Source organism: Balaenoptera musculus, chromosome 1, assembly GCF_009873245.2.
Source record: "Balaenoptera musculus isolate JJ_BM4_2016_0621 chromosome 1, mBalMus1.pri.v3, whole genome shotgun sequence".
Lineage (NCBI taxonomy): Eukaryota > Metazoa > Chordata > Mammalia > Artiodactyla > Balaenopteridae > Balaenoptera > Balaenoptera musculus.
In genome coordinates, this window is record NC_045785.1 from 97,707,387 (window position 1) to 97,734,602 (window position 27,216).

The 27,216-nt window shown below is 46.3% G+C and overlaps 2 protein-coding genes across 2 annotated transcripts; both read left to right on the top strand.

Annotated features, from left to right (window-relative positions):
- Positions 1–1,153: 1,153 nt before the first annotated feature.
- On the top strand, positions 1,154–7,567 carry CHI3L2 (chitinase 3 like 2). The gene is given in 7 exon segments (XM_036863660.1): positions 1,154–1,295; positions 1,298–1,353; positions 1,888–2,012; positions 2,460–2,589; positions 3,863–4,045; positions 6,511–6,627; positions 7,424–7,567. Coding segments are annotated over 7 exon segments (897 nt in total).
- A 7,112-nt stretch (positions 7,568–14,679) lies between these two features.
- LOC118900893 (acidic mammalian chitinase-like) lies at positions 14,680–24,077 on the top strand. The gene is given in 11 exon segments (XM_036863780.1): positions 14,680–14,746; positions 14,845–15,046; positions 16,373–16,429; positions 16,938–17,103; positions 18,252–18,376; positions 19,145–19,268; positions 20,139–20,325; positions 21,165–21,280; positions 22,164–22,189; positions 22,191–22,303; positions 23,851–24,077. Coding segments are annotated over 11 exon segments (1,410 nt in total).
- Positions 24,078–27,216: the final 3,139 nt, after the last annotated feature.

Here is a 27,216-nt window from a genome sequence, read left to right on the forward strand (position 1 = left end):
AATCCCAATTTAGAGATGGCCAGAGTGAAACCAGAGAGCTAGTTAGTGAACAAAAGGCCACTAGACAGGACTGTGACCTGGGACTTGAACCTAGATCTCCCGACCCTAAGCCCACCACACTGCAAACTGCTTTCTCAAGGGTGTAAGATGTTAAAGAAAACCAGAGCTGGACAGTAATTAAAGAGGTAAAAATAGCTTTTATTCAGGAGATATTATAAGAGGGGAAAGGAGACCTCAGTATTGTACTGGGCTCAATTCTAGATACAGCAGAGGCAAGTGGGGATGTATAGCCAAGGAACAGGTTGCAGGTGTGGGTTGGTGGATGGAAAAAGAGGGAACATTAGAGCTAGGGAGATTCTTGCTAAACTGACTCAACAAAACTCTTGCTGAAGGCAGGCCAGGGTGACCAGATATCACCTGGGGGATGGTAGGGGGAGGAGGAATTTGATCAAATATTGAAGAAGATCTGATATCAAGGGTGGGGCAGTCTCATTAAACTGACTTAGGATTCTCTTTTTAAACATCTTTATTGGAGTATAATTGCTTTATATTGTTGTGTTAGTCTCTGCTGTATAACAAAGTGAATCAGTTGTACATATACACATATCCCCATATCCCCTCCCTCTTGTGTCTCCCTCCCACCCTCCCTATTCTCCCCCAAGGTGGTCACAAAGCAGGGAGCTGATCTCCCTGTGCTATGCTGATCTCCCTGTGCTATGCGGCTGCTTCCCACTAGCTATCTATTTTACATTTGGCAGTGTATATATGTCCATGCCACTCTCTCACTTCGTCCCATCTTACCCTTCCCCCTCTCCGTGTCCTCAAGTCCATGACTTAGGATTCTTGCTAAAACTGCACTCTGCAAAGATAGGCACAGAAGTCCAATGTCAAAGTCTAGTTGAGAAGAGGGTTCAGAGGAGTCTGGCTAAAGTTTGGTCAAGGAGCGTCTTTGTTAAAGGCAGCTCCATTACCCTGCAGAAAAGTCTGCAGAGAACCCAATCTTCCTCTACCCAATCCAATCAATTTTCTGGCCCAACAATCCTTCCTCTCCTTTTTTGTTCCAAAAGAGACAGGGGTTGGGATAGATAAGTGGTGAGAAAATACTGGGGAACGGAAGACTATTTCAGGATTTCTGTGAAAAATATGTTGTGCAATGGCAATTACTTCCTCTTTCCAAGAAACACCTGTATTGCTTCTACCCAGGTTCCACCGCATGGTTGATTCTTCTACATTACGCTTGGAATTTATCAACTCTGTAATCCTGTTTCTGAGGAACCATAACTTTGATGGGCTGGACATAGCTGGATTTACCCAGATCTGAAAAACAACACTTGTTTCACTGTGCTGATTCATGTAAGGCAAACACTGTGGTACCCTTAGTACCTTAACAAATGGAACCCATGGCCACACCAGGAGAAAAAAAGGAAGAGATTGGCTCTGGCTTGCAGTCCCTTCCTTCCAGAAGCCCCCACTGTTGAAGGAAAAGCCCTTGGTCCTAGTTTAGGGCAAGGACAACATCAAAGAACAGAGCCTCCTTACACAATAAACAACACTGAAACAAAGCAATACCCACGTAAAAGATTGTGGGGCCATAGAATCTCCTGAGCACTGAAAGAGTCTCATAGATGGTCTATCAGATAGATTAGAGAATCCATTAATAGGAAACTCAGATAGTTTTTCCTGGGTACAGTGTGACTGGTTGTCCTCCTGCCTAATGTGGAGATTTCCTGACCACAAGGCAGGAGGCATCCCCATGTGGGAATGGGGGGAAAAGATTTGATCTTTCCATCTAATGCCGTTCTAGAGACGTCCTATCAAGCAAGAACTTTAGTGCTGTCCTCTGGGAGGGAAAATTGACCTCTTCTAGGGTTTTTTTTGTTTTCATAGGAGTTAGCAGAAGCCTTTCAGCAGGACTTTGTAAAATCCACCAAAGAAAGGCTTCTCTTGACTGCAGGAGTTTCTGCAGGGAGGCATATGATTGACAACAGCTATCAGATCAAGGAATTGGTAAAGTAAGTGCATTGGAGCACCCTCTCCATCTCTCTGCCTCCAGCCTGGCCCATGCAAGTGATGCGTGCCAGTATGTCTGAGGGATGAAGGGAAGAGGGAGAGCATGAAGGTCACTAACCACATCATCTGGGCAGGAACTTTTCCTTTATGGCTTATTTCAATCCTTCTAACAGCACCCAAAGCCCTAAACAAATATGTATACAGTTGACCCTTGAACAAAGCGAGGGTTAACCCACATGTAATTTATAGTTAGCCCTTTGTATCCATGTTTCCTCCACATCTGTGGATTCACCCAACCACAGACCATGTAGCACTGCAGTATTTACTGTTGAAAAATACCCTTGTACAAGTGGACTGTGCAATTCAAACCCACAATGTTCAAGGGTCAACAGTAGCTGCTCCCATCTCTGCTCATCACAGAATCTTTTCCTTTGCTTTTGGCAATCTAGAGAACTGGATTTCATCAACCTCCTGTCCTTTGACTTCCATGGGTCTTAGGAAAAGCCCCTCATCACTGGCCACAGTAGCCCTCTGAGAAAGTAGCAGCTGGACAGAGGGACAAGCTCCTACTACAATGTGGTGAGTTATAAGGAGGAAGTGTGTTGGGACACTGGCTGTGGGGCAAGCTGAGGACAGTGCAGAGTTATTTGTGTCTTGAACTGAGGAGGACATGTGTTGCCAGAGGGACTCAGGTAACCCTGGAATCTGGTGAGAACAGGGAAAATGCTTTGACCAGGCACAGTAAAATGTCACCAGGAAAATGTCAGAGGACCTCATATTTGAAGCGCCCCAAGCTTTGTCTCTGGCCCAAGGTGTCAGCCACCCCAGTCTTCTCTTATTTCTCCATCTTTGATACATTTCCTAGTGCCCACATGGATGTACAGGACTTGGTACTCTCCTGTGTCTGTCCACATTCTCCATTAATTTGATCTTCAAAATAATCCTTTGAGGTTGGCTGGTCAGGAAGCATTACTCTCACTTCACAGATGATGAAATGGAAGCCTGGCAAATTAATTGGCTCAAATTAATTGGTTCAAGGTCATGCTGATGTGAAGGTCCTGAAAAGTGGTGGAAAATGAAAAATGCAAGGGAAAAATGTCATTAACAAAACAATTTTATTGTTGTGGTACATATATATAGATATGTATTCTTAAAATTGGGTGAGAGAAAATGTTGTCTGGGTTGCATATTTCCAGGCCTTCATGTTTAAAATTACAAAATGGGTCAGTCCAAAGCTGGGTATTCTAATTTCTAGTCTGGGGTTTTCTAGAACTCTGTATGATCGTGTCACATCAAGTTCCCTTCATTCCTTCCTCTCCATTGATTATCTTTAAGGATAAGGAGACATATCCTCATCTTCTCTAACCCCTTATTCTGTTCTGGAGGGCAGTAAGGCCCCAACTAGCCTCTGACCTCTTACCTAACCTCTTGGGTCTGATGTCATTGTGAGGCCCCACAGACTAGGGTCTGACGGCCACCTCCCCCCCCACCCCACCTTCATCAGTAACACAACTAGCCATAGTGTAGACAAACTCCATAGGCAATTGACTCAAAGGGGAAAGAAAGATGGTGACAACTTTGATTTCATGTTTTCTAGGTCACTTGCCTGATTTCTTTCGTGACCCATTGTTCAGTTTTCTTTCACGATTAGAAAAAGCTGAATTGGTCTCTTAGTGCTGAAGAGCATTAAGTGCATTAGAATAAGCACTCTGGTTCTGGTGGGACCCTCCATAGTTACTGATGTAGAAAAGGAATCAAGGAGTCACTTCTGTGAATTTGGGCTGGAGGCTCAGAATGGTCTGACATCTTTCTTTCCCATACACACTGTGCCTCAGTCTACTTCTCTTTCTAGGAATATGCTGTGGGATACTGCATAAACAAAGGGATGCCTGTGGAGAACGTGGTCATGGGCATCCCAATGTATGGACGTTCCTTTACACTGGCCTCTGCAGAAAACACCTCGGGGGCCCCTGCCTCTGGTCCTGGAGCTGCTGGCCCCATCACCAAGTTTTCAGGCTTCCTGGCTTATCATGAGGTACCTGGATCCACCCTGTGCCTTTAGCTGCCCTCTGTCTCTGGGTAGGGGTTCCAGCTTCAATCTGACAATAATAAAGTATCACATCCTGAGTGCTGGGAAGGGAGGTATGGAGTACTATTGGAGCATGTAAGAGAAGCTCCTCCCTCTGACTTGGGAGGGGGTCGGGGAATGCTTCCTGGAGGAAGTGACGTTAGCTGACATCTGGAGAGGAGGTGGAACTAGTGAGGAGTGGGGATGGGTGGAGCAGGTATGGGAGACTGAAAAGGGAGACTGCCCTAGGTTTCTGACTTGGGCAACTATGTGGATGGTAATGCCATTTTTACTGAGTTGGGATAGGAAGGAGCAGAGTGGGCATTGGTCTCAATCATGAGATCAGTTTTGGTCATTCTGAGTTTGAGGAGCAAGTGGGACATCCAAATGCCTGTGGGACATATAGATAAAAAGTGAGTGTTTAGGTATATGGGTTTGGATCACAGGAGGTCAGTCTGTGCTAGCGATGTAGATTCTAAAATCATCAGCATAAAGATGGTATTTGAAGCCAAAGCGTGAGATGTGACAAAGCCCAAGGACCTCCTGCACCTAAGAGATAGGTAGAAGAGGAGCCCATTAAGGAAACTGACAAGATCAACAGAAGGTAGGCAGAACCCATACTGTTCTGTGCCAAAGACCTTAGAGAAGAGGGTGTTTCAAGAAGAGAGGAGTGGTCAAATGTGTCAGATTCTGTCCGGAAGGCAGACAGACTTAACATCACAGAGATAACAATCAAAGGTGTTCGGTTGATTAGACCATCATTTCTTTCTGCCCCTCAATCTGAAAAAAAAAACTTTTTTTTTAATGTATAGGAAACACTAAGAATCAAACAATAATTCAACCAACAGAAACTCTTGGGACCCTGCCATATCACAAAGACTGGGTACTGTAAGAGCTAGAAATAAGTAATTCTTCATCCTTGTATCAAAGAGCTTACTGTCAAGGTGGAAAGAATGTAGAATGCATTCATAATATAACTAGTTAAATAAGAGTTTAAAAACAGGATAACTATGGGGAATTCCCTGGCAGTCCAGTGGTTAGGACTCAGCGCTTTCACTGCTGAGGGCTCAGGTTCAATCTCTGGTTGGGGAACTAAGATCCTGCAAGCTGTGTAGTGGGGCCAAAAAAAAAAAAAAAAAAAAACTTAAAAAAACCCAAAGATAACTATAATAGTTAATAAAATTATGTAGGTATTGCAAAATGAGATGTGATTAAGTGGCCAATGTGGAGGGTCATGAGTTCAAAGATGGATAACAGGGGAAGAGAGATACATGCTGGCCCTTGAAGGATGGGAAGGAGTTGGATCAGGTAAGGAAAGAATAATATCCTACATCTTGGTTTCCCCCTGGAGTCCTAGTCTAGCCTCTTGTCACTGGCGTGGGCAAGCTATAAACCCATACTGAGGGACTTGGCATCCACTGAGGTACTCAGTGAATGTAATGTTCAATTTTTCCTCTCTTCTCACACAGGGGAATGATTGAGGCACCTTGTTCAGTTGGCAAGGGGAAAGGGGCATGGATCACCATGGTAGTCCTCACTGAATCATTTAATATAAGGGATAAGAGAAGTCAGTGCTCAGAATCTGCTGGTAGGATTTTAGTACGGACCACTGGATACACACTCCCCTATTTCATGGAAACTTTAATTTGATTGTTCAGTTTACCACCCTAGATTATTATAACTTTGACAAACTGGTATTTGCTTAAATATTCAACTTTCCATTCTCTACCCTCTTTGAGGCAAACGTGAGTGTAAATAATCTAAAAAAAGTAAGCAAGATCCAAAATGAGTTTTCTACGTGACCTTAAAATACATTTTTTTCCACTGAAGATTTATCTCTTTTAGTAGCTCTTACTTATGCTAACAGAAAGAGAAAATAGCTGATGATAAAAGTGGGGATCCCAACACAGGCACGTTGGGAAGGGGAAAGGGGAGAGGGAGAGCAGCGGGATTGAAGCAGGGATAATTTACAAGGTGGGGGGAATGATGGTGATGGTCATTGTAACGCTACGTATTTATAAAGCACTTTACTGTTTTCAAAGTTGTTTCTTTCCTAACGTGTGTTAGTTCATTTGATCCTAACAACAATATTGTAAGACAGGTGTATAGGAGACATAATTATAATAGTTTCCATTTTGCAAATGAAGAAATGGGAAGATTTACTGGTCAGTGCTGAGGTCTGATGTGGAACTCAAGTACTGTCTGCCCTCTAGCTGTTTGTGGCTCCTTCTGATGAGGACTTGGCACAAACAATTTCCAAAGGTTCACCTTGGACCATCCATTCTGTATGCTGTATCTGGTCATTTCTCTCATTGATCCCTGGAGTGAAGATTCTGTTGTTCCCAAGACACTAGTGTCTTACCTGCCCCTTCTATTTCTAAATTTCAAGAAGAACCCATTACTGACCCTCTTGTTCCTCCTTCCCCTGCCAGATCTGCCAGTTCCTGAAAGGGGCCAAGATCACAAGGCTCCAGGATCATCAGGTTCCCTATGCAGTCAAGGGGAACCAGTGGGTGAGCTATGATGATGTGGAGAGCGTGGAGACCAAGGTAGGCAGGCAAGAGGCTCTGGGACAGCAGAACACTCATGCGGGTGGGGAATGGGGTGTGAGGTCAAATGCCTTAGTAGTCTGTGTGGAAGGAAAGAAGCCTCGGGGATCCATTCTTGGATGGGATCCAGTGGCCTCTGTGGCTCAAACCTAGTAATGACTCTAAGCCACACCTGTGAGCACCTATGGTACATGTGGGAGAGGTGGAAAGGACGCAAAGAAGAATTAAGAATAAGGGGAGAAGCGAGGAGTGGAGAGGAGGTAGGAGGAGGAGAAGGGAGAGGGAACAAAGGAGACATTGGTGCCTATATAGAGTAGTTACCCACCCAGTTGATCATCTCAGGACAAACCCTTCTGTCCTTCTCATGGATTACCTCTCTAGGAGACTCCAAATTTCTGAGCCTACCAGTTCTTAGATCTTGCTAAGACCTTTGTTTGCCTTCCAGGCTTAGAGCAGGACAAAGGCATCAATGTAATTGACAACCCAATTGTAATTCAAATCTTGCTAGTGGCTTCCTAGTTCCTACTCCTCATCCGGGAGTCTCTAGTGTTTCAGAGCCTCCAAGAACACTGAACCTAGGGTGTGGTTATTCCATGAGAAGTGGTTAATAGTGGGTGGCCCTCTCTTCCTTTTATAAGCCTCCCTAAGCGACCTTTCCCTTCAGGGAATCCATGAGTCCATAAGCTATAAGTCTACTTCTGCACTCTAAGCTCAAATCCTCATCTGAACCTGACTTGGGTCTTGGGCCTTTAACAGTCTCTTCTAACCTCTGTATGCCCTTCTGTGCCACCCTCAGGTTCAGTTCCTAAAGAATCTAAACCTGGGAGGGGCCATGATCTGGTCCATTGACATGGATGACTTTACCAGCAAATCCTGCAGCCAGGGCTCCTACCCCCTCGTTCAAGCTGCCAAGGGAAGCCTTGGCTCCCTAGGAAGATAACAGAGTCCAGGACAGGCTGGGAGTGGGCAGAGAGCTGGGCAGAGTGGGACACAGGAGACCGGGGGAGGTCATCTTCACATATTTGGATTGATCCATTCTTATGTTCCTTTGGACCTTCTGCCTTGTTTCCTTATTGATTAGGCTGGTTCTGTCCTTTTGGTAGGCTTCCCATAGATTTTTAAAATATAACAATAATAATTTGGTTACTATTTATTGAGAACAGTCTGAGCTAAGGGCTTTCTTTTCATGTAGAGTGGGCATAAACATTGACTCCACCACAAAATCATCAGCCTGTTTTAATTTTCTAAATCAGAATAAATCTGATTTTATGTCCCCCACTCACTGCTGAGAAATCCAATCTCAGCCGTTAGTAAAGTTCCCTCCCTCTCCACATCCACAGTTGGTCTTACTTTAGACATTCAGGAGGTCTCATGGTCACCATTGATAACCAAGCCCATTATTGCCTTAACGGCAGGTGGTTTGGCTCTGCTCCACCCCTGGGTTCCTGGCTCCCCAGGTGAATCGTACGCATATCCTCTTGTGCAGGTGAGAGCCTTTGCTGACCAACCAGCTGTGCTGACACCCATTGCAGTGGAGGAGCAGGAGACTGCGAATCACTGCAGACAGACAACTGGAGAGGACTGGCCATGTTGTCCTGGAGAAGGGGGGCCAGAACAGTTTGAAATCTCCTAGACTAGATGACTGGGCAGCAGCTTTCCAACTCTGAACATCTATGGCTTGGTAACTTGACTCAGGCCTCAGGTTAGTGACTTGGGCTTTGAAATAGTCTTTCTTTTGTATCCAGGTTTAACTCATAGCTGAGCAGCCAAGGAGCTGCCTGCTCCTCCTCTGCAGGAATTCCTGAGTGAGATTCTCAGAGGTTAGAAGAGGCTCTCCAGATGTCTCTCCTCCAAGCCACCCCTTGACTTTCTCTCAGACTTCAGACTGGGCCTGGCTTTGTTCTCCTGCAGCTGCTCACTTGTTGTCCTGAAGCACAGTAAAAAAAGCATTTGCTCCAGTCAGTGTGGCCTCATTTGTGCAATCTTTGACCTTCTGGTATAAGGTTGTCCTGTCTCACCATTTGTGGCACCCAGGTCTGGGGTACAATTGGAGGCCTGCATATCATATGTCTAAATATTTAAATGAGCCCAGTATTAAAATATGGTTTATATTCTTAACAAATATGATTTCACAATGACCTAAAAGACCAGGCTTGAATTTAGAATTCTCTGACTCCTCGGAATTCTGCACCAGCACGCAGCAGCTTGTGCTCTTGGTTCCCAGCCCATGTGCAATACCCTTCTCTTCCCATCTCCATCCCTGTCCCACAGAGCAAGGACCTCACATACACGCTTTGCATCCAAGGTTCGTCTACACCCCACCCCACCCCAACACACACACACACACACACACACACACACATCCTCTAGCAGGCATGTTCACACTAGCATTGTGGTTCACACTCAGGATCATGGGACCAGGAAAAAGGGCTGTGCAGGCCCTGAAAGTGGGCACAGGCTGTCTGGGCTATTTGGGCAAAGTCCTGGGTATCTGGATTAGGGTTTAAAAGAGCAGGGATGTGGGCTTCAGGTGGATGTGCCCTTAGTCCTGCAGTCTTCTCACCTCATGGTGAGGGGTGCATCTGGAAGAGGGCAAGAATGGAGCCATCAAAAGCAAGAGGTAGCAAACTGCGGCCACTGGGTCAAATCTAACGCACTGCTTGTTTTTGTAAGTCAGATTTTATGAGAACACAGCTGTGCCCATTTTTGTTTACATATTGTCTACGGCTGCTTTCTGTCTACAGTGGCAGGGTCAAGAAGTTGCAGCAGATTCAGTATGGCCTACAAAGCCTAAAGTATTAACTATCTGGCCCTTTATGGAAAAGTTTGCAATTCTTCCTCTAAAGCATGGTGCCCGAAGCAGGGAGTAAGGCTGATTGAAATCTAAGGCTGTTTCTGAGCTCAGACACCCTAATTTCAGGATAAACTGTGTTTCCCCTCATTCTCCCACTACTCTTCCAATCCTTTCCTTATTGAAAAATGATTTTTATCCTAAACTTTCTTCTTTTTCTTTTTTTTGGCTGTGCGGCATAAGGGATCTTATTTCCCCAACCAGGGATTGAACCAGTGTGCCCTGTAGTGGAAGCGCAGAGTCTTAACTACTGTACCGCCAGGGAAGTCCCTTATCCTAAACTTTGAACAACAATTTCATTTGCATATTTAATCCTCATGGCTTATGAAGGAGGCATTTAAGCCCAATTTGCAGATGAGCTGACTGGGGCTCAGGGAATGTAAGATCATATATCTAAGTGGTGGCAGCACTGATCTCGGAGAGACAGCAGTGAACGGTGGCTTGAAGTGAGATCTTAGTTCCCTGACCAGGAATGGAACCTGGGTAACCTGGATGAAAACAAGGAATCCTAGCCACTAGACCACCAGGGGCTAGAAGATAGAAGCAAAATTCCCCTGGCCCTTGCTCCCACTGAAAAATGTATTTCTCAAGGAGGCAAAAACTGTAAAAACAGGTACAAAGTTTATTATTAGAGACACAGTACAACAAGTGGGAGAGCCCACAGAGAAACAGTTTGTTTAGTTAAGAAAGAAGCAGGGCAAAGATACACACCAGGAGAGAAAGGGTGTGGGCCTCCTCCCTAATGAGGAGTGCAGTAGAGAGGTGGTTAAGTCATTTATATAGGGCAGTTCTTCCGGGCCTTTGTTTACCTTTGGCCAATTACCTGGTTTATTTTTCCACACCTGACCAGTCCTAGGACCCTCCCTAACGGGTGTGTGCTACTTTTTCCAAGATGGGTTCCAGCCCAGAGGCCTATGGGGGGCCTTGGCATCACCTATTCTGGGGTGGTGCCCCCTCCTTTTTGACCAACAAGGAGACTTTCTGTGCATATGCAGTATCTTCCTTGCCCCAAGGATGGGAAATACGTGACCTCTTGATCTTTTACTCAAGCAGGGTTTAGCCCCTCTCTGTCCCTGCCATAACTGTTATCTTAAAGTGTCCACAGGAGGCAAAGTCCAGCTATTTACCCTGTTCCTGTTGTTATTTCCATCTCGAAGGGCAAACAGGAGGCTGGTTGTAAATATCTAGTCTAGAGCCCACCTGCCTCCTTCCTCAAGAAATGTAAACAGGAGGCTAGTTGTAAATGCCTAGCCTGGAGCCCATCTATCTCCTGCCTCAGCACCAGAATTTCTGCAGATGAAGGGGCTTAGAGGTGGCTACATGATCCGAAGGTGAGTGAGAGTGGGAGTACTAGGGGATTTATTCCTTTATGGTTGAGAAAACATCAGATGTACATACGAAAAAACAGGGGTGGCAGATGCTGCTGGAGACTAGGGGGAACTTTGTGTCCAAGGCCCCCTAAATGCTGCCCCAGAGCTCAGATCTTCTTACTATAAGGTATACATTGTTTGGGGCACCTCTCTTGTTTTCTAGCTCTGGCTCAGTCCTTTGCTTCCTCAGGTTGTTGCGTTCTTGAGAATCAGAAGAGTGAAATGATTAAGAGCACAGTCAGGAGTCAGACTGCATGGATTCACATCCTGGCTTTGTCACTAACTTACTGTGTGACTTTGGCCAAGTTACTTACCCTCTCTGTGCTCCAGTCTTCTCTGTAAAATGGGGATAATAAGCGTGCCTGCTGCCGGAGATATGAGGGGTAAGTAAGGTAATATTTGCAAAGAATTTAGGCTAGTACGTGATACATCAAAAACATTAGTTGTGTCTGTTGTTACTTTGATTATCATGGACAGCTGTCCAACACAGTAACTTTGGCCTCGCATGGAGCCTAAGAGTCCATCAGAGGTCTATGTCTTGGGCTCCAAGCCCTGAACTCTATGGATTCCTTTCTCACACCTGCTGTGAGGAGAGAACCCTTTGCTTTGCAAATATCCAGGAGTAGATTAAGGAGATTAGGGCCTTTTGTTTAGCTGAGATTGGAGAGGAACCACCTCCCCCCCCCCGCACCCCCCCCCCCACCCCCCGCCCCCAGACAACTCCTTTCAGGAGACTTTTTAAGACTAGGAATCCCCTGCCAAAGAGGAGCCGTATGTGTGGGTTGTATGGGGTGGTGTGGGTGAGGGATGGTGGAGCAAGAGAACCCAGGTCCCAGAGGCAGGCTATCTCTGCTTGGGTCTCAGCTCTACTTATTCTCAGTGTGACCTTAGGCAGTTTACTTAATTTCCCTTAACTCTCAGTTTCCCCAGTCTGTAAAAGGGATGACAATAATATGCCTCAAAGGGTTGATTTGAGGATTAAATGACTTAATCACCTCGCACATTGCATGTGCTGAATGAATGTTAGCTGTTATTACTATTTTCAAGACCGGGCCAATTCCAGTTAGTTAATGCCTCAAGTGCTTGGCAGTCAATGACTAGAGGCCAACTGAGTCAAAGGCCTGGGAAGGATCAGGGGAGACTGTAGATAACAGCCATGGGAGTGCAAGCAGCCCGTCCTACTTATATTGAAGTCTGTAGGAGCCATTCCTGTATTCTCTGTGAACCCGGATTGCCCTTAAATGGGTCTGGATTAGAAGTTCCCAAGGGTCTGGTCAGCACCTTTCAGAAGACCTTGAACACTCACCTAGCAGGTCCCTAAGCAGCAGATGTTGCCTGGAGTGCCGCCAGCAGTGCCACCCGTCCCAACTGGGATTTTAGTCAGACTCAGTGGGTGTCCTGGGGCTGGTGTCAATGCCAGAGGTAAAACCACACCTTTGCTCCTCTCATTGCCTTCTGGGGCTGAGTGACCCTGAGATGTGGTCTGGACATCTGTGATGTGGCCTCATAGTGGGCTGCCTGTAGGTGCATCCTCTTCTGTCTGGGCAGTTAGCCTGGGAGTGGACTGGAGGGAGGGAGGCAGGTCCTAAAACATTGTGATTCTCAGTGCCTCGATCCACGGACATTTTTGCTGCTGTCTTTGCTCTGATTTTTATGGCTCCCTGGGGCCTTGTCCCAGGACTTGCTGCTTCTCCCGTCTGAATCAAAGCCTAACTATAAATGTCTGCGCCCCGTGAATTTCCTCCATCCTCTGTAAACCGGGCAACCTTCAGTTAAACAGAAGCAAGTTTGAAAAGTGATGCTTTCTCACTCCAAACTTGGTGAAACCTCACAAACTGGTAGCCATTACCTGACATCTATTGCTACAATGGAATCAAGGAGTTGGAGGCTGGGCAGGGCTACCTACCATTGTCTGGCCAGGGATAAATCCTGGTCAAATGGCAGCCTCACTTCCCTTGTCCATACTCCTCCCCGAGAGTCCGGATGGTCTCTTTGGACATGTAGGGCCTACTGTGACCTGTAATGACTTTGAACCCTAGGCCAGCCTTATACCTGTGCCAGATATACCATTTTCCTAAACGTACTTTCAGTCAATAACCTTTCAAGGCTGTTCTTACCGAGTCTCCCTTGTGTCTTGGGGTTGATTACCTAAGAAGGAAAACACAGATAAGGTGCAGAGGATAAATGGGAGCCACGTGTCCCCTGCTACCCCTTTATTCCTGGGTCAGAGGAAGGGAGCCTTGCTTGCTGAAGGGAGCCAGGTGCGGGGTGGGAAGGCCTCCAGCGCTCCCTATAAAAAGCTGTCGAGTGCCCATTCAGCCCTGGAACTCGCAATGAGCACTTCCCATCAAAAAGGGGAAATTGCTGATTCTTGCCGGTGAGTCTGTCCCAGGAGGCCCAGTTGAGCTTTCAGAGTATCTGCTTTTTCTCCTCCATTTATTCTACCTCCACCCTCACTCTCTATGCTCCAAGGCTTCCTTGTCCCCTTTCTCTCTTGCGGATTCCTTGGGTTCATAACATAGTGGGGAAGGAAGGAAGGAAGAGAGGGAGAGAAAGAGGAAGGAAGGGCCCACTAATCACCCAAGGGCTTCAGATGGGAAAGAAAATGGATAACTCTGGTGAAGCAGGACAAGGCCACTTCCCCATGTAGGGTGATGGAAGACTGGGGCTAACCATTCTAGTTCTGATGTTCTGTGATGCTTCCTCACTGCCAGCCACTGAGCGGGACCTCAGTGCATACACCTGACCAAGGATTAATCAGCTAACAGGAACAACTAGCAGAAAGCTGGATGAGGCAGAGGTTTTTCTGAATGTGTACTTTGGGGATAGGTGTGAGGGTTCCAGGGAGAGAGGCAGACAAGACCTCAAAGAGCTAATGCAGTTCCTCCAGTGCTAACTCATCCCTAGAGATGACGCCGCAACTGTGGGTAGGAGCCCAACGAGAATGGTCACTGAGTCAGATAGCACAGCGCATCCTGGGCACAACTGGGTAGCTTGGATGGAAATAAAATTTAGGAGCATAATTTCAGTTGAGAAGTAGAGTGAAACTGGTTCTGGAAAAGTGAGTTCCAATCCTCAGTGTGAAGGGAACGGCTACCGGAGGGGCTCTCTGCCTGCCCTCCCCTTCTCCACCTCTGGTGCCTCCTCTGCCCTTCTCCACCACTTTGGTTTATCTTTAGGGTCTGTTCATTCAACACATATGGATAGAGAGTTGACCATGTGCCAGGCACTGGGCTGGGGAGTGGGGACTCAGCGGTGTAAGCACAGTCCCTGCCCTCAGGGAGTTCATAGTCTAGTGGGCAGACCAATGAACGATTAGTGCTTTCAGGGTGAAACGTGCTGTGATAGGGATAAGAAAGCACAAATCCCAAAGGAGCCTAGAGGGAGAACAGAGAGCCCAGTCCAAATGTCACCTCCCTTGGGAAGTCTTCCCTGACTTGTTTTCTATAATATCCTGTGCATATCTCAATTTTATCACTTGTCTCATTGCATTGAGCTGAGGTTTGGTTGTACTTACAGGTTTGACTTCCCCACCAGGCTCAGAGTTCTCTGAGGGCAGGGAGCTTGTCTAGTTTTTCTTTTTGTCTTCAGAACCCAGTACTTAATATGAGTTTGTTGAACGAATAACAACAAGTGTTCCTGGTTCCTGAACTGCTCACTATCATCTGAGCTTCTAGATAGGTCACCGAATGCCTACATTAGCTACTTTCCCTGAAGTCATCATGTAGGGGTCCATGTTGGGAAAGGATTTATAGAGCAGAGCGGGTACCAGGCCCCAGCTCTCCTTCTCCATTTACTGCCAAGTGCTGTCGCAGGTCAGCCAGGGAAAGAATGACCCTGCTACCCTCTGACCAAGATCTCTTTTCTTCTTCAGGGCTGGCCCTCCTGCTGCAGCTGGGTAAGTGCCCCATGTGAGGATGGGGAGTACCAGGGTGCCCTGGGGACAAGGGATATTAGTCAGGGCAGGGGCCACCTCTTATTTCCCTGCCATTCCAGGCACAGCAACCAAAATTGTCTGTTACTTCACCAATTGGAGCCAGTACTGTCCTGGGATTGCCCACTACATGCCTGAGAATGTGGAACCTTGTCTCTGCACACACATCATCTTTGCTTTCACTGGCATGACCAACAACCAGATCACAGCCATTGAGTGGAATGTTGAGACCCTCTATGCCAATATCAATGGCCTCAAGCACTAGTGAGTTCTGGGCTCGGGCTCTGGGCTGGGTTGGAGGTTTTCGCATGGGTCTTTCAGAAGTCCTTAGAGATACCAACACCAGAATGCCTAGTCTTTGAGTCCTGTTTGCAGACACTCTCACGCCTCATTGGCAGAGCTATTGGCATCCTTCTCCCGAGGAGAGGCAGGTTGCTGTCATTTGTCTGGATTATTTTCTCAGCAGATCCTTCGCCTTGAACGCTATGTGTCCCATGAGGTGCCATCCACAAGGGACTCATTGTGAATACAGTCCCCTGGAGGTTGCCGTGTTGCAGTACAGACCCACACCAACCCATGGGCTAGCTGCCAATTTAACCTGACATGATTCTCGTGCCAATTAAACACTTAGCACATTTATTGGGTGACTACCAATGAATTGGGTGAGCCAGACATTATGCTAGGTGCTTTTCATTTATTATTTATGTAACCCTCACAACAAACACTAGGAAGTAGGCATGTTAAAGTTTAAAAAATATTTTAAGCTTGAGGAAACTGCACTGTAGAGAGGTTAAAAGCTTTCCCTAGCCCACAGAACTAGTAAGTGGCAGAACTCAGGAATGCCAGATCAGTTTATCAGATAGGTTAATTGACACTTTGGTCCAGTTGGGAATCCAGTGGGTAGGTTTTAAGATCAAGCTCACAGGACCTGGGTGCCTGCTGGGAGACACCATGGAATAGAGGAGTTAGGTTTAAATCCTGGCTCTGCCAAGCTTAGTAGCTGGGTCATCTGGAACAAATTGCTTAAGCTCTCTGAATATCACTTAAAGGTCAAAATGAGATTAATAGTTCCTGCCTATTTGGATTGTAAGGGTGACAGAAGCGATGCATGTAAAGTACCTGGCATTTGGTAGGCACTCAGTAAATGGTAGACACTTCTACTGCCTCTATTCCTTGTTCTTTCCTTTAAGAGTCTCAGACTTTCAGCTTTCTGGCCTAGTGTATCCTGGCAGCTCCAGCCCCTCTACCATCTGTGCTAAGGGACTACTTTTATGTTCTTCCATCCTCCCTAGGATGCCCTGCCTTGTCTTCCCCTGAAGCTTCCTGTTGAACCAGGATCCACCAGCCCACTGGCAAGGCCAGGAACAGGAACCTGTTCAATGAGCATTTATACTGTGTCCTGGAGGTACCCAGAGTAAGACAGTACTTTGCTCCTACAGAGAACTCTGCTCCCAGTGCGAGATCAGAGACTGGTAATGGGGCAGGCCTGGCGCTACTCAGGTGTGGGATACGAGGGTGGAGAGACTGACCAGCAGATGACATCTCCTTGCCTCTGGAATTTTATTTACATTGGGATCTTTCTATCTCCAGCAACAGGGAACTGAAAACCCTGCCATCTGTTGGGGGCTGGAACTTTGGAACCCAGGGGTAAGACTTTGCATTCACAGAGGAATCGCTCTCAGATTACTCAGTCTCTTCCAAACTCCAAGGGCTCTGAATTCTCTGAAGTGGGTGGCCTCTGGCTTCAGATATCAGTTTAGATATCCTATTACCTTCTGGTCAGAGCTCTCTTTGAAGTCTGTCCTTCCTTTATCACAGCTCTTACCACGCTGTATTTTAACTGCCTATCTACTTATCTATACCTTCCTCTATAGGAGCTCCTCCAGGGCAGAAACTCTATTGTATTCACCACTATACCCCAGCACTACCAAATGTCAAATGAATGTCTGAATAACTGAATATGCATCTGGACAAATAGGAGGCTAAGTGACAAGACAGAGGACCCAGGAACTTAGGCCACTATTGTTTCCTCCTGTGTCCCCCCACCCCACCCCTACCCCGGCCCCAAGTGCCGCATAATAGAATCCTGCCCTTGAGAGAGTCCATGTTGAAGCCCATCACTGCCACTAAAATCATAATGACTTGCTGACTCCAGATTCTCCAACATGGTGGCCACTGCTGAGAACCGCCAGACCTTCATCCAGTCAGCCATATGGTTTCAGAGGAAGTACAACTTCCATGGGCTGGACATTGATTGGGAGTATCCTGGCAACCGTGGCAGCCCAGCTGACACCAAGCAGCTCTTCACTGTCCTGGTGAAGGTGACTCACCTTCCCTGTGTCCAAAGAACATAGGATCTGGTCCACAGTGGACTGGGGAGAAGACCTCTATATGATGAGGGGGTTTGAGAGAGGCTAATACACCTGAGGGTGTGAATCTCAGCTCTTCTGGCTCAAAGACTGATTTCTTTAGTGTAAGATCAGATTTTTCTTTCAGGGAAAACTTGCAGGGCCAAGTTATAGAGACTAGTGTAGGGGTGCATGAAAGTTAATTTATTTACAGTAAGATATCTGCCAATGAGTCTGAAACATTCATGTTCTAAGCACAGCTATGGGAAGTCAAATAGTCCTCAAACAAGTCCTTCCTTGGGAGGCAGCATGTAGGGCAAGGTGAGCTAGTTACAGACTGAGATGTGCAATGGCCCCTCACTCTGGTAAGTAGAAGCAGATGTCTCCAGCGAAGGGGTACTCCTGCCACCAGGGCCAGACATAAAGTTGTTGGGCCAGAGTGTCCTCTCCCCTGGGCAGCTTGATTGAGCACCAATGATTGCGTCATTACTCTTATTTCCTCTTCTTCCATGATTGATTTTTCCAATTGTTAGATTTAATCATATATAGTCTGTAGAGCTAAGAGCCAATTTTTTTTGTCCATATATAAGCTTTCTCTTTTTATTTTTCTGCTCTGGACATTATTTGTGACTCTTAGAGGGTCACCAAATTTCCCTCAGTACAAGTTTTGGGGAGACAACTCATTGTTGTTCCCAGAGACCAACAACAGTTTTTTTTTGTTTTTTTTTTAAATTTATTTTTATTTTTGGCTCTGTTGGGTCTTCGTTTCTGTGCGAGGGCTTTCTCTAGTTGCGGCGAGCGGGGGCCACTCTTCACCGCAGTGCGCGGGCCTCTCACTATCGCAGCCTCTCTTGTTGTGGAGCGCAGGCTCAGTAGTTGTGGCCCACGGGCCCAGTTGCTCCGCGGCATGTGGGATCTTCCCAGACCAGGGCTCGAACCCGTGTCCCCTGCATTGGCAGGCAGACTCTCAACCACTGCACCACCAGGGAAGCCCCCCAACAACAGTTTTTGAAGCAAAGAACTCTAAGCTGAACACTTTTCAGCTTTCTTTGTAAGAATCATGACCTCGTCAAATGTTCATTGGTCCTTGCAGCCTGAGTCCAGTGTCCTCTGTTTCACAGGAAATGTATGAGGCTTTTGAGCACGAAGCCACCCAGAGCAATAAACCTAGTTTGTTGATTTCTGCTGCTGTGTCAGCTGGCAAAGGTACCATTGAAACTGCCTACCAGATCCCCGAGATGTCAAAGTAAGTAAACCCCAAGCCCAGGAGCCCAAGTTCAGAGCTAAGTAACTCTGAGACCTGCCCCATAGATTAGCCAATGCACAGGTACCTTGGAGAGAGAGGGCTCTGTCCCAAAAGAATAAGATGACCCCAAAGCCTGAGAGAGAGACATGGGAAGCCGGGCAAAATTCTCAATGATAAAAGGCTATTTGGAAAAGGTTAGTTGAGTTTCAAACTTCTACAAGACCTGAAGGTCTGAGTGCAGCCAGATATTGATTATGGATTGTGTGCCTTCTTTTTTTTTTTTTAAACTTTATTTATTTATTTTTGGCTGTGTTGGGTCTTCGTTTCTGTGCAAGTGCTTTCTCTAGTTGTGGCGAGCAGGGGCCACTCTTCATCGCGGTGCACGGGCCTCTCACTGTCGCGGCCTCTCTTGTTGCGGAGCACAGGCTCCAGAAGCGCAGGCTCAGTAGTTGTGGCTCACGGACCTAGTTGCTCCGCGGCACGTGGGATCCTCCCAGACCAGGGCTCGAACCCGTGTCCCCTGCATTGGCAGGCAGATTCTCAACCACTGCGCCACCAGGGAAGCCCGATTGTGTGCCTTCTATACATCAATTTTTCAAATAAAGGTGAGAGAGAATGAAAGAAAGAACAATAAAGCATATTCCCTCATGATGTAATTACAAACAACATATTCAGTAGGGACTAGGAGCTTTAGGGGGAGTGGGATGGAGAGTATGATTTCCTTTGGATCATTTTTCTTCTCTTGTATCCTACCCCCAACAATCCAAGGTACATGGACCTCATCAACATGATGACCTATGACCTCAGGGGCTCCTGGGATGGCTTCACAGGAGAGGACAGCCCCCTGTTTGCAGGACCCAATGACAAGGGAGACTACAAATACTTCAATGTGGTGAGTAAGGATTTGGGACAGCTAATTCTGATGGATATTTTCAAAGCATGTCATGGGATCCCTGGCTAAGGACCAAAAGGGAGGCTGAGGAAGCTTGATTGACAAGATAAAGATGGTGATCTTTTTTAACCCAGTTCATGTTGCCTGCTTCCTTTTTCATATGATTAATTGTACCCATTCATCTTTCACACCAAAAGAAGCAGAATAGTGGCTTGGGATAATCCCAAACATTGAAAAAATAATTTAACTATCATTGTCATTGATGCTAGGAGCACATTTCATGATCTATCTTGCCCCTAATCTTCCTCACCTTCCTTCTACTTTCTCCCTATCCCATAAGATTTATCTTCTTAACTTGTATGGCATAGGCAGCTGTAATAATAAATCTTCTTAATGATTAGTAGGTGTGTAAGTTGGCTAGATGTGATTTCAGTGTAGAATGCAACCAGAGATATAAAAATTGGCATGGAGAAGTCTCCCAGGGGCATACCCCATACTCAAACAATTCTGAGCTGCTATATTTCACAAGTTGGGAAAACAAGAGGATGCATAGCTGAACTCCAGTCCCATCCCAAATGCCAAGTCCAGTATGAGGGGAAGGAGGATAGTGGAACATTTCGTTCCCAGTTGACACTGGGCCCTGCTACCTAAGTACTATACCTCTTGACTGAGGCTGCCTCTAACACCCAGTTCCAGAAGGGAGGGTATCCCTTTCCTTTCTGTGAGGTTGGGCTGTGGAAGGGTCTGGACTGCAGGCTATATCTGAAGTGGCCAGGAAATTGGGTAGAAAATGTTGGCTATTCCACAGGCCTCTGGGCACATCCTCAGCTGCTTTTTAGTACAGTAATATGTTCCTTACCTTGCCTCTAGGATTATGCAATGAACTACTGGAAGAATCAAGGTGCCCCTGCTGAGGAGCTGATGGTGGGCTTTGGGGCTTATGCCAGTACCTTCACTCTCACTAACCCTGCCAGCCATGGCCTGGATGCTTCCACCTCTGGCCCTGGGACTGCCGGGTCCTACACTCAGGAGACTGGGAGTCTTGCCTACTTTGAGATAATGTCCCAGAGGGCTGGAGGAGCAGAGAGATTTACTTTCTGTTCTAAAGGATCATAGATACTTCCAAAGGGAAAGAATTTATACTCTGATTTCTAACACAGGGTACCCCATTGTTGCCAGCTCCGAGTGTATGTGGTAAGGAGGGAAGGGTAGAATGAACTATTGATAAAACATCTTAAATTTTAACCTTTTAGAGTAAATGTGCATCTTTCATGCTAGTAGTGGTTAACATTTACCGAGTCCAAATGGATAGCTAGGCTCTGTTCTCAGTGATTTTCATATATCATCCTATTTAACCCTCACAACAGTGAGGTGCTGATTTTACCCTCTTACACAAGAAGACACAGAGGCACAGAGGGATTAAGAAACTTGCTCAAGGTCACAGAACTTGTAAGTGGCAGAGCTAAGATTCAAACTAAAGTTGTCCAGCACCAGAATCTCAGACCCTAAGCATTATGTGTTATCACCCCCTTGTTGGCTCTTGGCTCTTTTGTGGCAAAAATTCTTTCAAATAAGAGAAACAGGAAAACTCGTTTCAAAGGGAAACTGGGGCACAAGGCACAAAGAAGCTGCCCTGTCCCTTGTCTCACAGATGGGTATTGGCAGACCCAGGACTGGGATTCAGGTCTCGTCTTTCCAGCCAGTGCCCTTTCCACTGTGCCACCCATAAGAGGGAAAGCAGGGGAGCTGGGGTGAAACTGGAACCATGAGCTCTTATTTCCAGCAAAGAGAGGTGGGGAGAGGAGTGCCTTCCAGAAAATAAAGGGAGGGAAGAGGGAGATGTGAGCCAAACACAGGCAGGTGCATCTGAGCCGTGATTTGTCCTCCTGCCCCAGGTCTGCTCCTTCTTGAAAGGAGCCACTGAGGTGTGGAACGCTCCCCAGGAGGTGCCCTATGCCCACAAGGGGAATCAGTGGATTGGATATGCCAACCCCAAGAGCTTCACCCTCAAGGTAAGGCCCTCCACACCCTTCCTACTGCACAGTTGGGAGAGGTAGGGAACCTGCCCTCCAAGTGCATTTGAATTATAAGAAAACACCTAAGAGGGGTAAGGCAAGACCCAGGGTGGCTCTCAAGGGAGCTGGTGGCCCAGCTGCAGAGCTCGGTGGTTGGAACAGCCCCTCTGCTTCCGGGTAGTTGCAGCTGGTTCCTTCCTTCCCTCAGCTCCTGCATCTTCCCGTCCCCGGCCCCCACACCCACTCCTGGAGACTCCCTTTTGGCCCCTTTCCCTGCTCTGCTCTGCTCCTGATCCAGCGCTCTGATTCGTGCTTCCTGAATTAGGCACTCTTTCCACCCCGAGGGCCATGGTGTAGATCAGAGTTTCTTCCTCTCCTTTGCTCCTCTCCTGCATACAGTAACTTCATATAGGAGGAACCCAAATCGGGAGGCAAGAGATCCTTGGAGCCATTAGGCTTCTGCCCACTGGCCTTCACATGCTCACATCTGGGTGGTTACTATTTACCAGCCCCAAAGCCCTTCACCCTATACCTCCCCATCAGGAGCCCTGTCTCTCTGCGCAGACACTTGCCAGGTGCAGGGCCCTGTATCTCTTTTGACATCACAACCCACCCAAGCTCCAACTCAGACAAACCTTCTCAGAAGGTGGTTGGTGATAACAGAGAGCAGGGGAGAGACTCATTCTCCCTGACTCGGTAGTCCTAAGATCTCTCCTTGTCTACAAATATGTCCATGAGTCCCTCAAAGTCTCTGTGGGAAAGCCACTCTCCCGTTCCCTCCTCTCCATGACTGGATCATGGCCTTCCCCGTCATCCTGCTGGAGTCACTCCCTGCAGTTGTGCAAGGACATCCCACAGTGCCCCCGATTCTCTCCCACAGGGTGAGTGGCTGCTGAAGAGCAAGTTGGGGGTCCATGGTCTGGAACATTGGCTTGGTTGACTTCACAGGCACTTTCTGTGGACAAGGCAAATACCCTTTCATGCATGTCCTCAAGTCTGCACTCAGCATCTTCACTCCCGGTAAGTAGTGAAGCACCACCTACCAGCCACGAGGTAACAAACTAGACATTAAGGAGGAAGAAAAGACTATCCAGAGCTCCTCCCAGTCTGGCCTCAAAGAAAGCCTCCTTCAGATCTTCCACCTGTCCTAGCATGTCCACGGGGAACTGGCATTTGGGACCCAGAAAGAGAGACTCAGGTGGCTGCTAGGGGACAGCCCCTGAGTGAGAGAGAAAGGCCTATCCCTGTTCCTGAGGGCTTTCCTTGTAGAGCTGTTCAAGGAGCTCCTGGAGAACATTCCGGAGCCTGGGTAGAGAGAGGACCACAAATGTCTTGTTCCTGTCCCCGTCTGCCCAGCTCCAGCCTTTAGGAACTTTGTGGAGCAGAGAAGACAAGGCAAAGGAGGGATGGCAAAGTTAGGTGGTGAGGAAAGGGATGAGAGAAGGAGAACCCTGAAGGGGTCCAGCTTGCCCATTCCCTGAAGTGAGGAGCAGAATTATGATTGGTCTCAGCACACAGTTTTGCTCCAGACCCAAAGGCTTGGGCAAGTGCAGAAAGCAGAAGGGGCCAGGAAGACATGTGGACAACCAGTGCTGACCGCTGGACCATGTCAATTCTGCTGGTTCTTTCAGATTTCAAGTTATCCTCACAGGTGCTCTTGGAGACAGGTGTAATTAGTCTATTTAAACATAAAAACCAGGGAGGGAGAAACAGGGAGGTATCAGTCAAAGGGTGCAAGTTTCAGTTTTACAACATAAATAAATCCTAGAGATCTACTGTACAACATAGTGCCTGTAGTTAACAATACTATATTGTATACTTAAAAATTTGCTAGAAGGGTAGATCTTGTGTTCTTATCACAAAAAATAATAATAAATAAAGAGGACAGGAGGAGACTTTTGGAGGTGATGGGTATGTTTACGGCATTGATTGTGATAATCACAATGTGTACTTATCTCCAAACCCATCAAGTTGTATGTAAACACTTCGTATGTCAATCATACCTAATAAAGTGGTTTAAAAAAGAAAGACAGCAGTGTAGTAGGCATAGCACAGGCTCTGAACTCAAGGTAGAACTGGTTTTAAATCTCAGTTCTCACCTAAGCTGACATGAATTAAATGATCTTTAAAATTCTTCCACTTTGTAGGATTTTGGGGGGTTATGAAACATAGTATTTGGGCAAGCATTTAGGTGATAAAGGTGATAAATAAACATTATTTTCCTCTTAAAAATAAAATAAAAACAAAGCTAATTATTGTGTAGCACTTACTATTTTATATAGCATACACATGGGAAAATGCTTTACGTAATAATTCTAAGAGATAGTACTAGTATTCCATCATTTAAGGGAGGAAATTGAGGCTCAGAGAAGTTAGTGACTTGTTTGTGGTCACATAGCTCATGGCAGAGCTGGGCTGTGAACTTGGGTATCACTGATTCAGGCCCAGAGCATTTAACCACTGGTTCAGATAAGATGAGGAACCCCCAGTGACACTACAGACAAAACACTCGTGCTGGGAAAGTAGTCCACCCCAGAACCTATGGGGCCCTTTTCTTACTCTCTCAGGTTGCAGAGTGCCCACCTCTACCGTGGGCTCCCCCACCAACACTGTGGCTCCCGGGAGTGGCAGCGCTGGCGAGAGTGGATTCTGTGCCGGAAAGTCCAATGGTCTCTATCCCAGCCCCACCAGCAAGTGTGCCTTCTACAACTGCGTGGATGGACGTACCTATGAGGAGGCTTGTCAGACAGGCCTGGTCTTTGACACCAGCTGCTCTTGCTGTAACTGGACTTAAGCCATCTGCTTGTGGGGTCCACTGGGGACTGTAGGACAGAAGGATGATTAAATGGAAGTTTTGCCTCAGTCTACCAAGTTGTCTACTTTGATTTGTAAATCTACGTGATACTCCCCTGTGTGTAAAAGAGAAGCCTTACCTTCTTGCTTCCCAGAGGTCTCCAGAGGTTGGGGCCGGGAGACAAGGATGGGTAGTGGCTGGGACCTCTCTGAGCATCTCCGTGAGAAGTTCTGGTGTTCTGGGCTCCTCCTGAGGCAGAAGTGGAGAGGAAATGGGAGGCTTTAGGGTCAAGAGAGATGAAGGGAGATTTGATCTCTCATTTTGTTCTTTCCCACAAATATGCCTCCAAAGTGTCTTGCAGAAGGACCTAGAAAAGTGGTTGGACTCAGAACACAATTTACTGCATCACCTCCTTCAGGAACTCTTCCTTTACCAGGTTAACTCATCTCCCAACTCCAGGGCTAAACAGCCCAAGCAAACCATACTTGTTTGAAGACAGAGCATGAGGGTCACCTGTAGGATGGCCACACACTCCACTCCAACACCTGTGAGGCTAGAAACAAAGGCCATCGGCACAATTGCAAAATTAGCTAACTTAAAAAAATATTAGTTCATTTTCATCTTTATTGCCACACTACACCTGAATGTACCCTCAATTCCCTCAGAGAAGGCACCAAGAAAATGGAAAGAAAAGGCACCTTACAGCAGGGGTGGGAGGTCTCGCTCCTACCATCTCCAGGACAGCATGGCCCCCGCTCTGAAGAAGCTGAGGAAGCGTGCAGCTCACCAAGCAAGGAACTGCTTCCACACGAATCAGCTCATTTAGGAGCTCAGGGGAGACTGGTTCTGGAGATCATGCTATTTTGACAAAACCAATACAAACAACAAGCAGAAGTTAATTTCTTTCCCTCTCATCTCATCAGCTGGAATATGAGCAGGGTTTCTACCCATTTCAGTTTGCCTGGGATAGTCCTGGTTGTTAACTATTGTCCCAGCTTCCCATTCATTTAGCAATTTTACTGGTTTAAGAATCTTATTAAAAGGTTTTTTTTTTTTTTTTTTTTACTAGTTGTATCAAAGTTACCTGGAATGGATTTGACACACCTCTACTTTATACTACTTCTAATTTCTGCCATGGTCTGTACACAGCATTCTTACTTTAACACATGGTTAAATCTAAATGTTCACTGGTAATAACCCATCTCTCTTTTCCTGATTCTTTTCTGACAAATCTTAAATTATAGCCTCTTGCGACTGCCTGCAGATGCTCACTGAGAAACGGACGTGTGCTTGGATGGAAGTGGCTAAGGACAGCTATCTCCTCTTGGTCTGCAGGGCTGATGGGGGAGGTATTGACACTGCTGCTCCTTGGTGGGCCACCCACTGTGCTGTGGCCTGAACCACGGCCTGCAAGAATCACAAAGTCATCAGGTCACCAAGGGTGGGATCAGTGGGAAATGTGGGAAAATATAGGTTAGAATTATGTGTAATATGAACAGGGAAATAGAAACCAAGCAATCGGACCACTGAACTTATTATAAAGAGTAGTCTGAATGCTCTTGCTACAGGGTTTGTCATTTATTGTGTGGCGTAAATCTACAACCACTTATTTTATTGTCTGACAACCCTTTCTATTTTTCAAGTAAATGCTTTTGTCACCAATAAGCTATATACAATTAAAGTGACTATATAATGAAAGATTAAGTACTGAATTTCCATTTTCCAAGAAAGTTGAGCTGAATGTATAACTTGCATAAGATGTTAGTTGACATTCACTATAATAATAATTTTCTGAGAGAGACCACAGAAGAAGCCAACCCAGCAGACACCTTGATCTCAGATTTCCAGCCTCTAGAACTGTGAGGAAATAAATTTCTGTTCTATTATGGCAGCCCTAGCAAAGTAACACCAAAGGTATCAGCATCTTTGAAATGATTAACCATGGAAAGCAATTTTGAAGAAGATTTCAGGCAACATTATAAAAAAAAATTTTAAATAGTAAAACCACATTGAAAAAACTTTATTCTTCAGAAAAATGCCGGTGACACCTTACTAGAAATATGGCTAAGAAATTGATTGAAGTTTGTGAATATGTAGCAAGAATAATTATTCAGAATTTAAAATTTTGATTTACTGTGCATATATATATTTACTTTTTAGAAAAATAAATTTTTGAAAAAAATTTTAACAGAACTATTTGGTAAGTCCACTTGTATAACATAACATCGATCAAAAAATAAACATTTCAAAAATTACATATTTCTAATGCCCCTTTCACTCAAACGTGTCTGGGTTTGGGTGATAAATTATGTGAAAGGACTCAGAATTGTTGATCAGATATTCCATTATATACTGAATGCCCTCATACATCCGCAGAAAAGAAGACCCCAGATTTGCACAAAGTGCTGACCCAGCCATTTTGTAAGCTAACTACAAAGAGAAAACTTGAACTTAATTTCTTGTGTATTTGACATATTTCAGAGCCATTACAGCATCTCTGGCCCAGGGTTTCCCCATCTCCCTGTGATCCCCGTGGCTTGCACTTTAGCCATTTGCACATGTGTCTGGATTGCTGTCTTTATCCTGAGAGTCCACGCACCCTCATGGCTCCTTATCTCATTGCCCTGGCTCTGCCAAGAAGGAAGTCACCCTCCGTATTCCCCCAGTCCTCGCTCCAAGTTCCTTCCTGCTGCTTTATTTATTTAACCAACATTTATATAGCACGCTATGAACAGCCCTGTCCTCAGCACTCTAATAAACATCAACTCACTGGATTTTCATTAGGACCCCCTGTGGTAGTCATGGTGATTATTCCCACTTTACAGGACACCTGCACAGAGAGGCTGAGAGACTGGCCTAAAGTCAAAGGGCTGGAAAATGCATTTCAAAACTGGTAGTGTGGCTTCCGTGTCCGTGATCTTAACCCACACTCCGTGCTGCCCTTTGGCCCATCCACACCGGGAGGCCACTCCTCATTTACAGCCCGGGCTCCAGTCTTCGGATCATACTCAGAACTGAGGGGAAAGTGAAGTGGAGCGGGTCAGGGGGCAGTACCCAGTGTTTTAGGACCCGCTCCTCTGACTTCAGCACACCCCATCCAGGAAAATGAGTCATGCTGCCCCTGACTGATCGCCCTCCC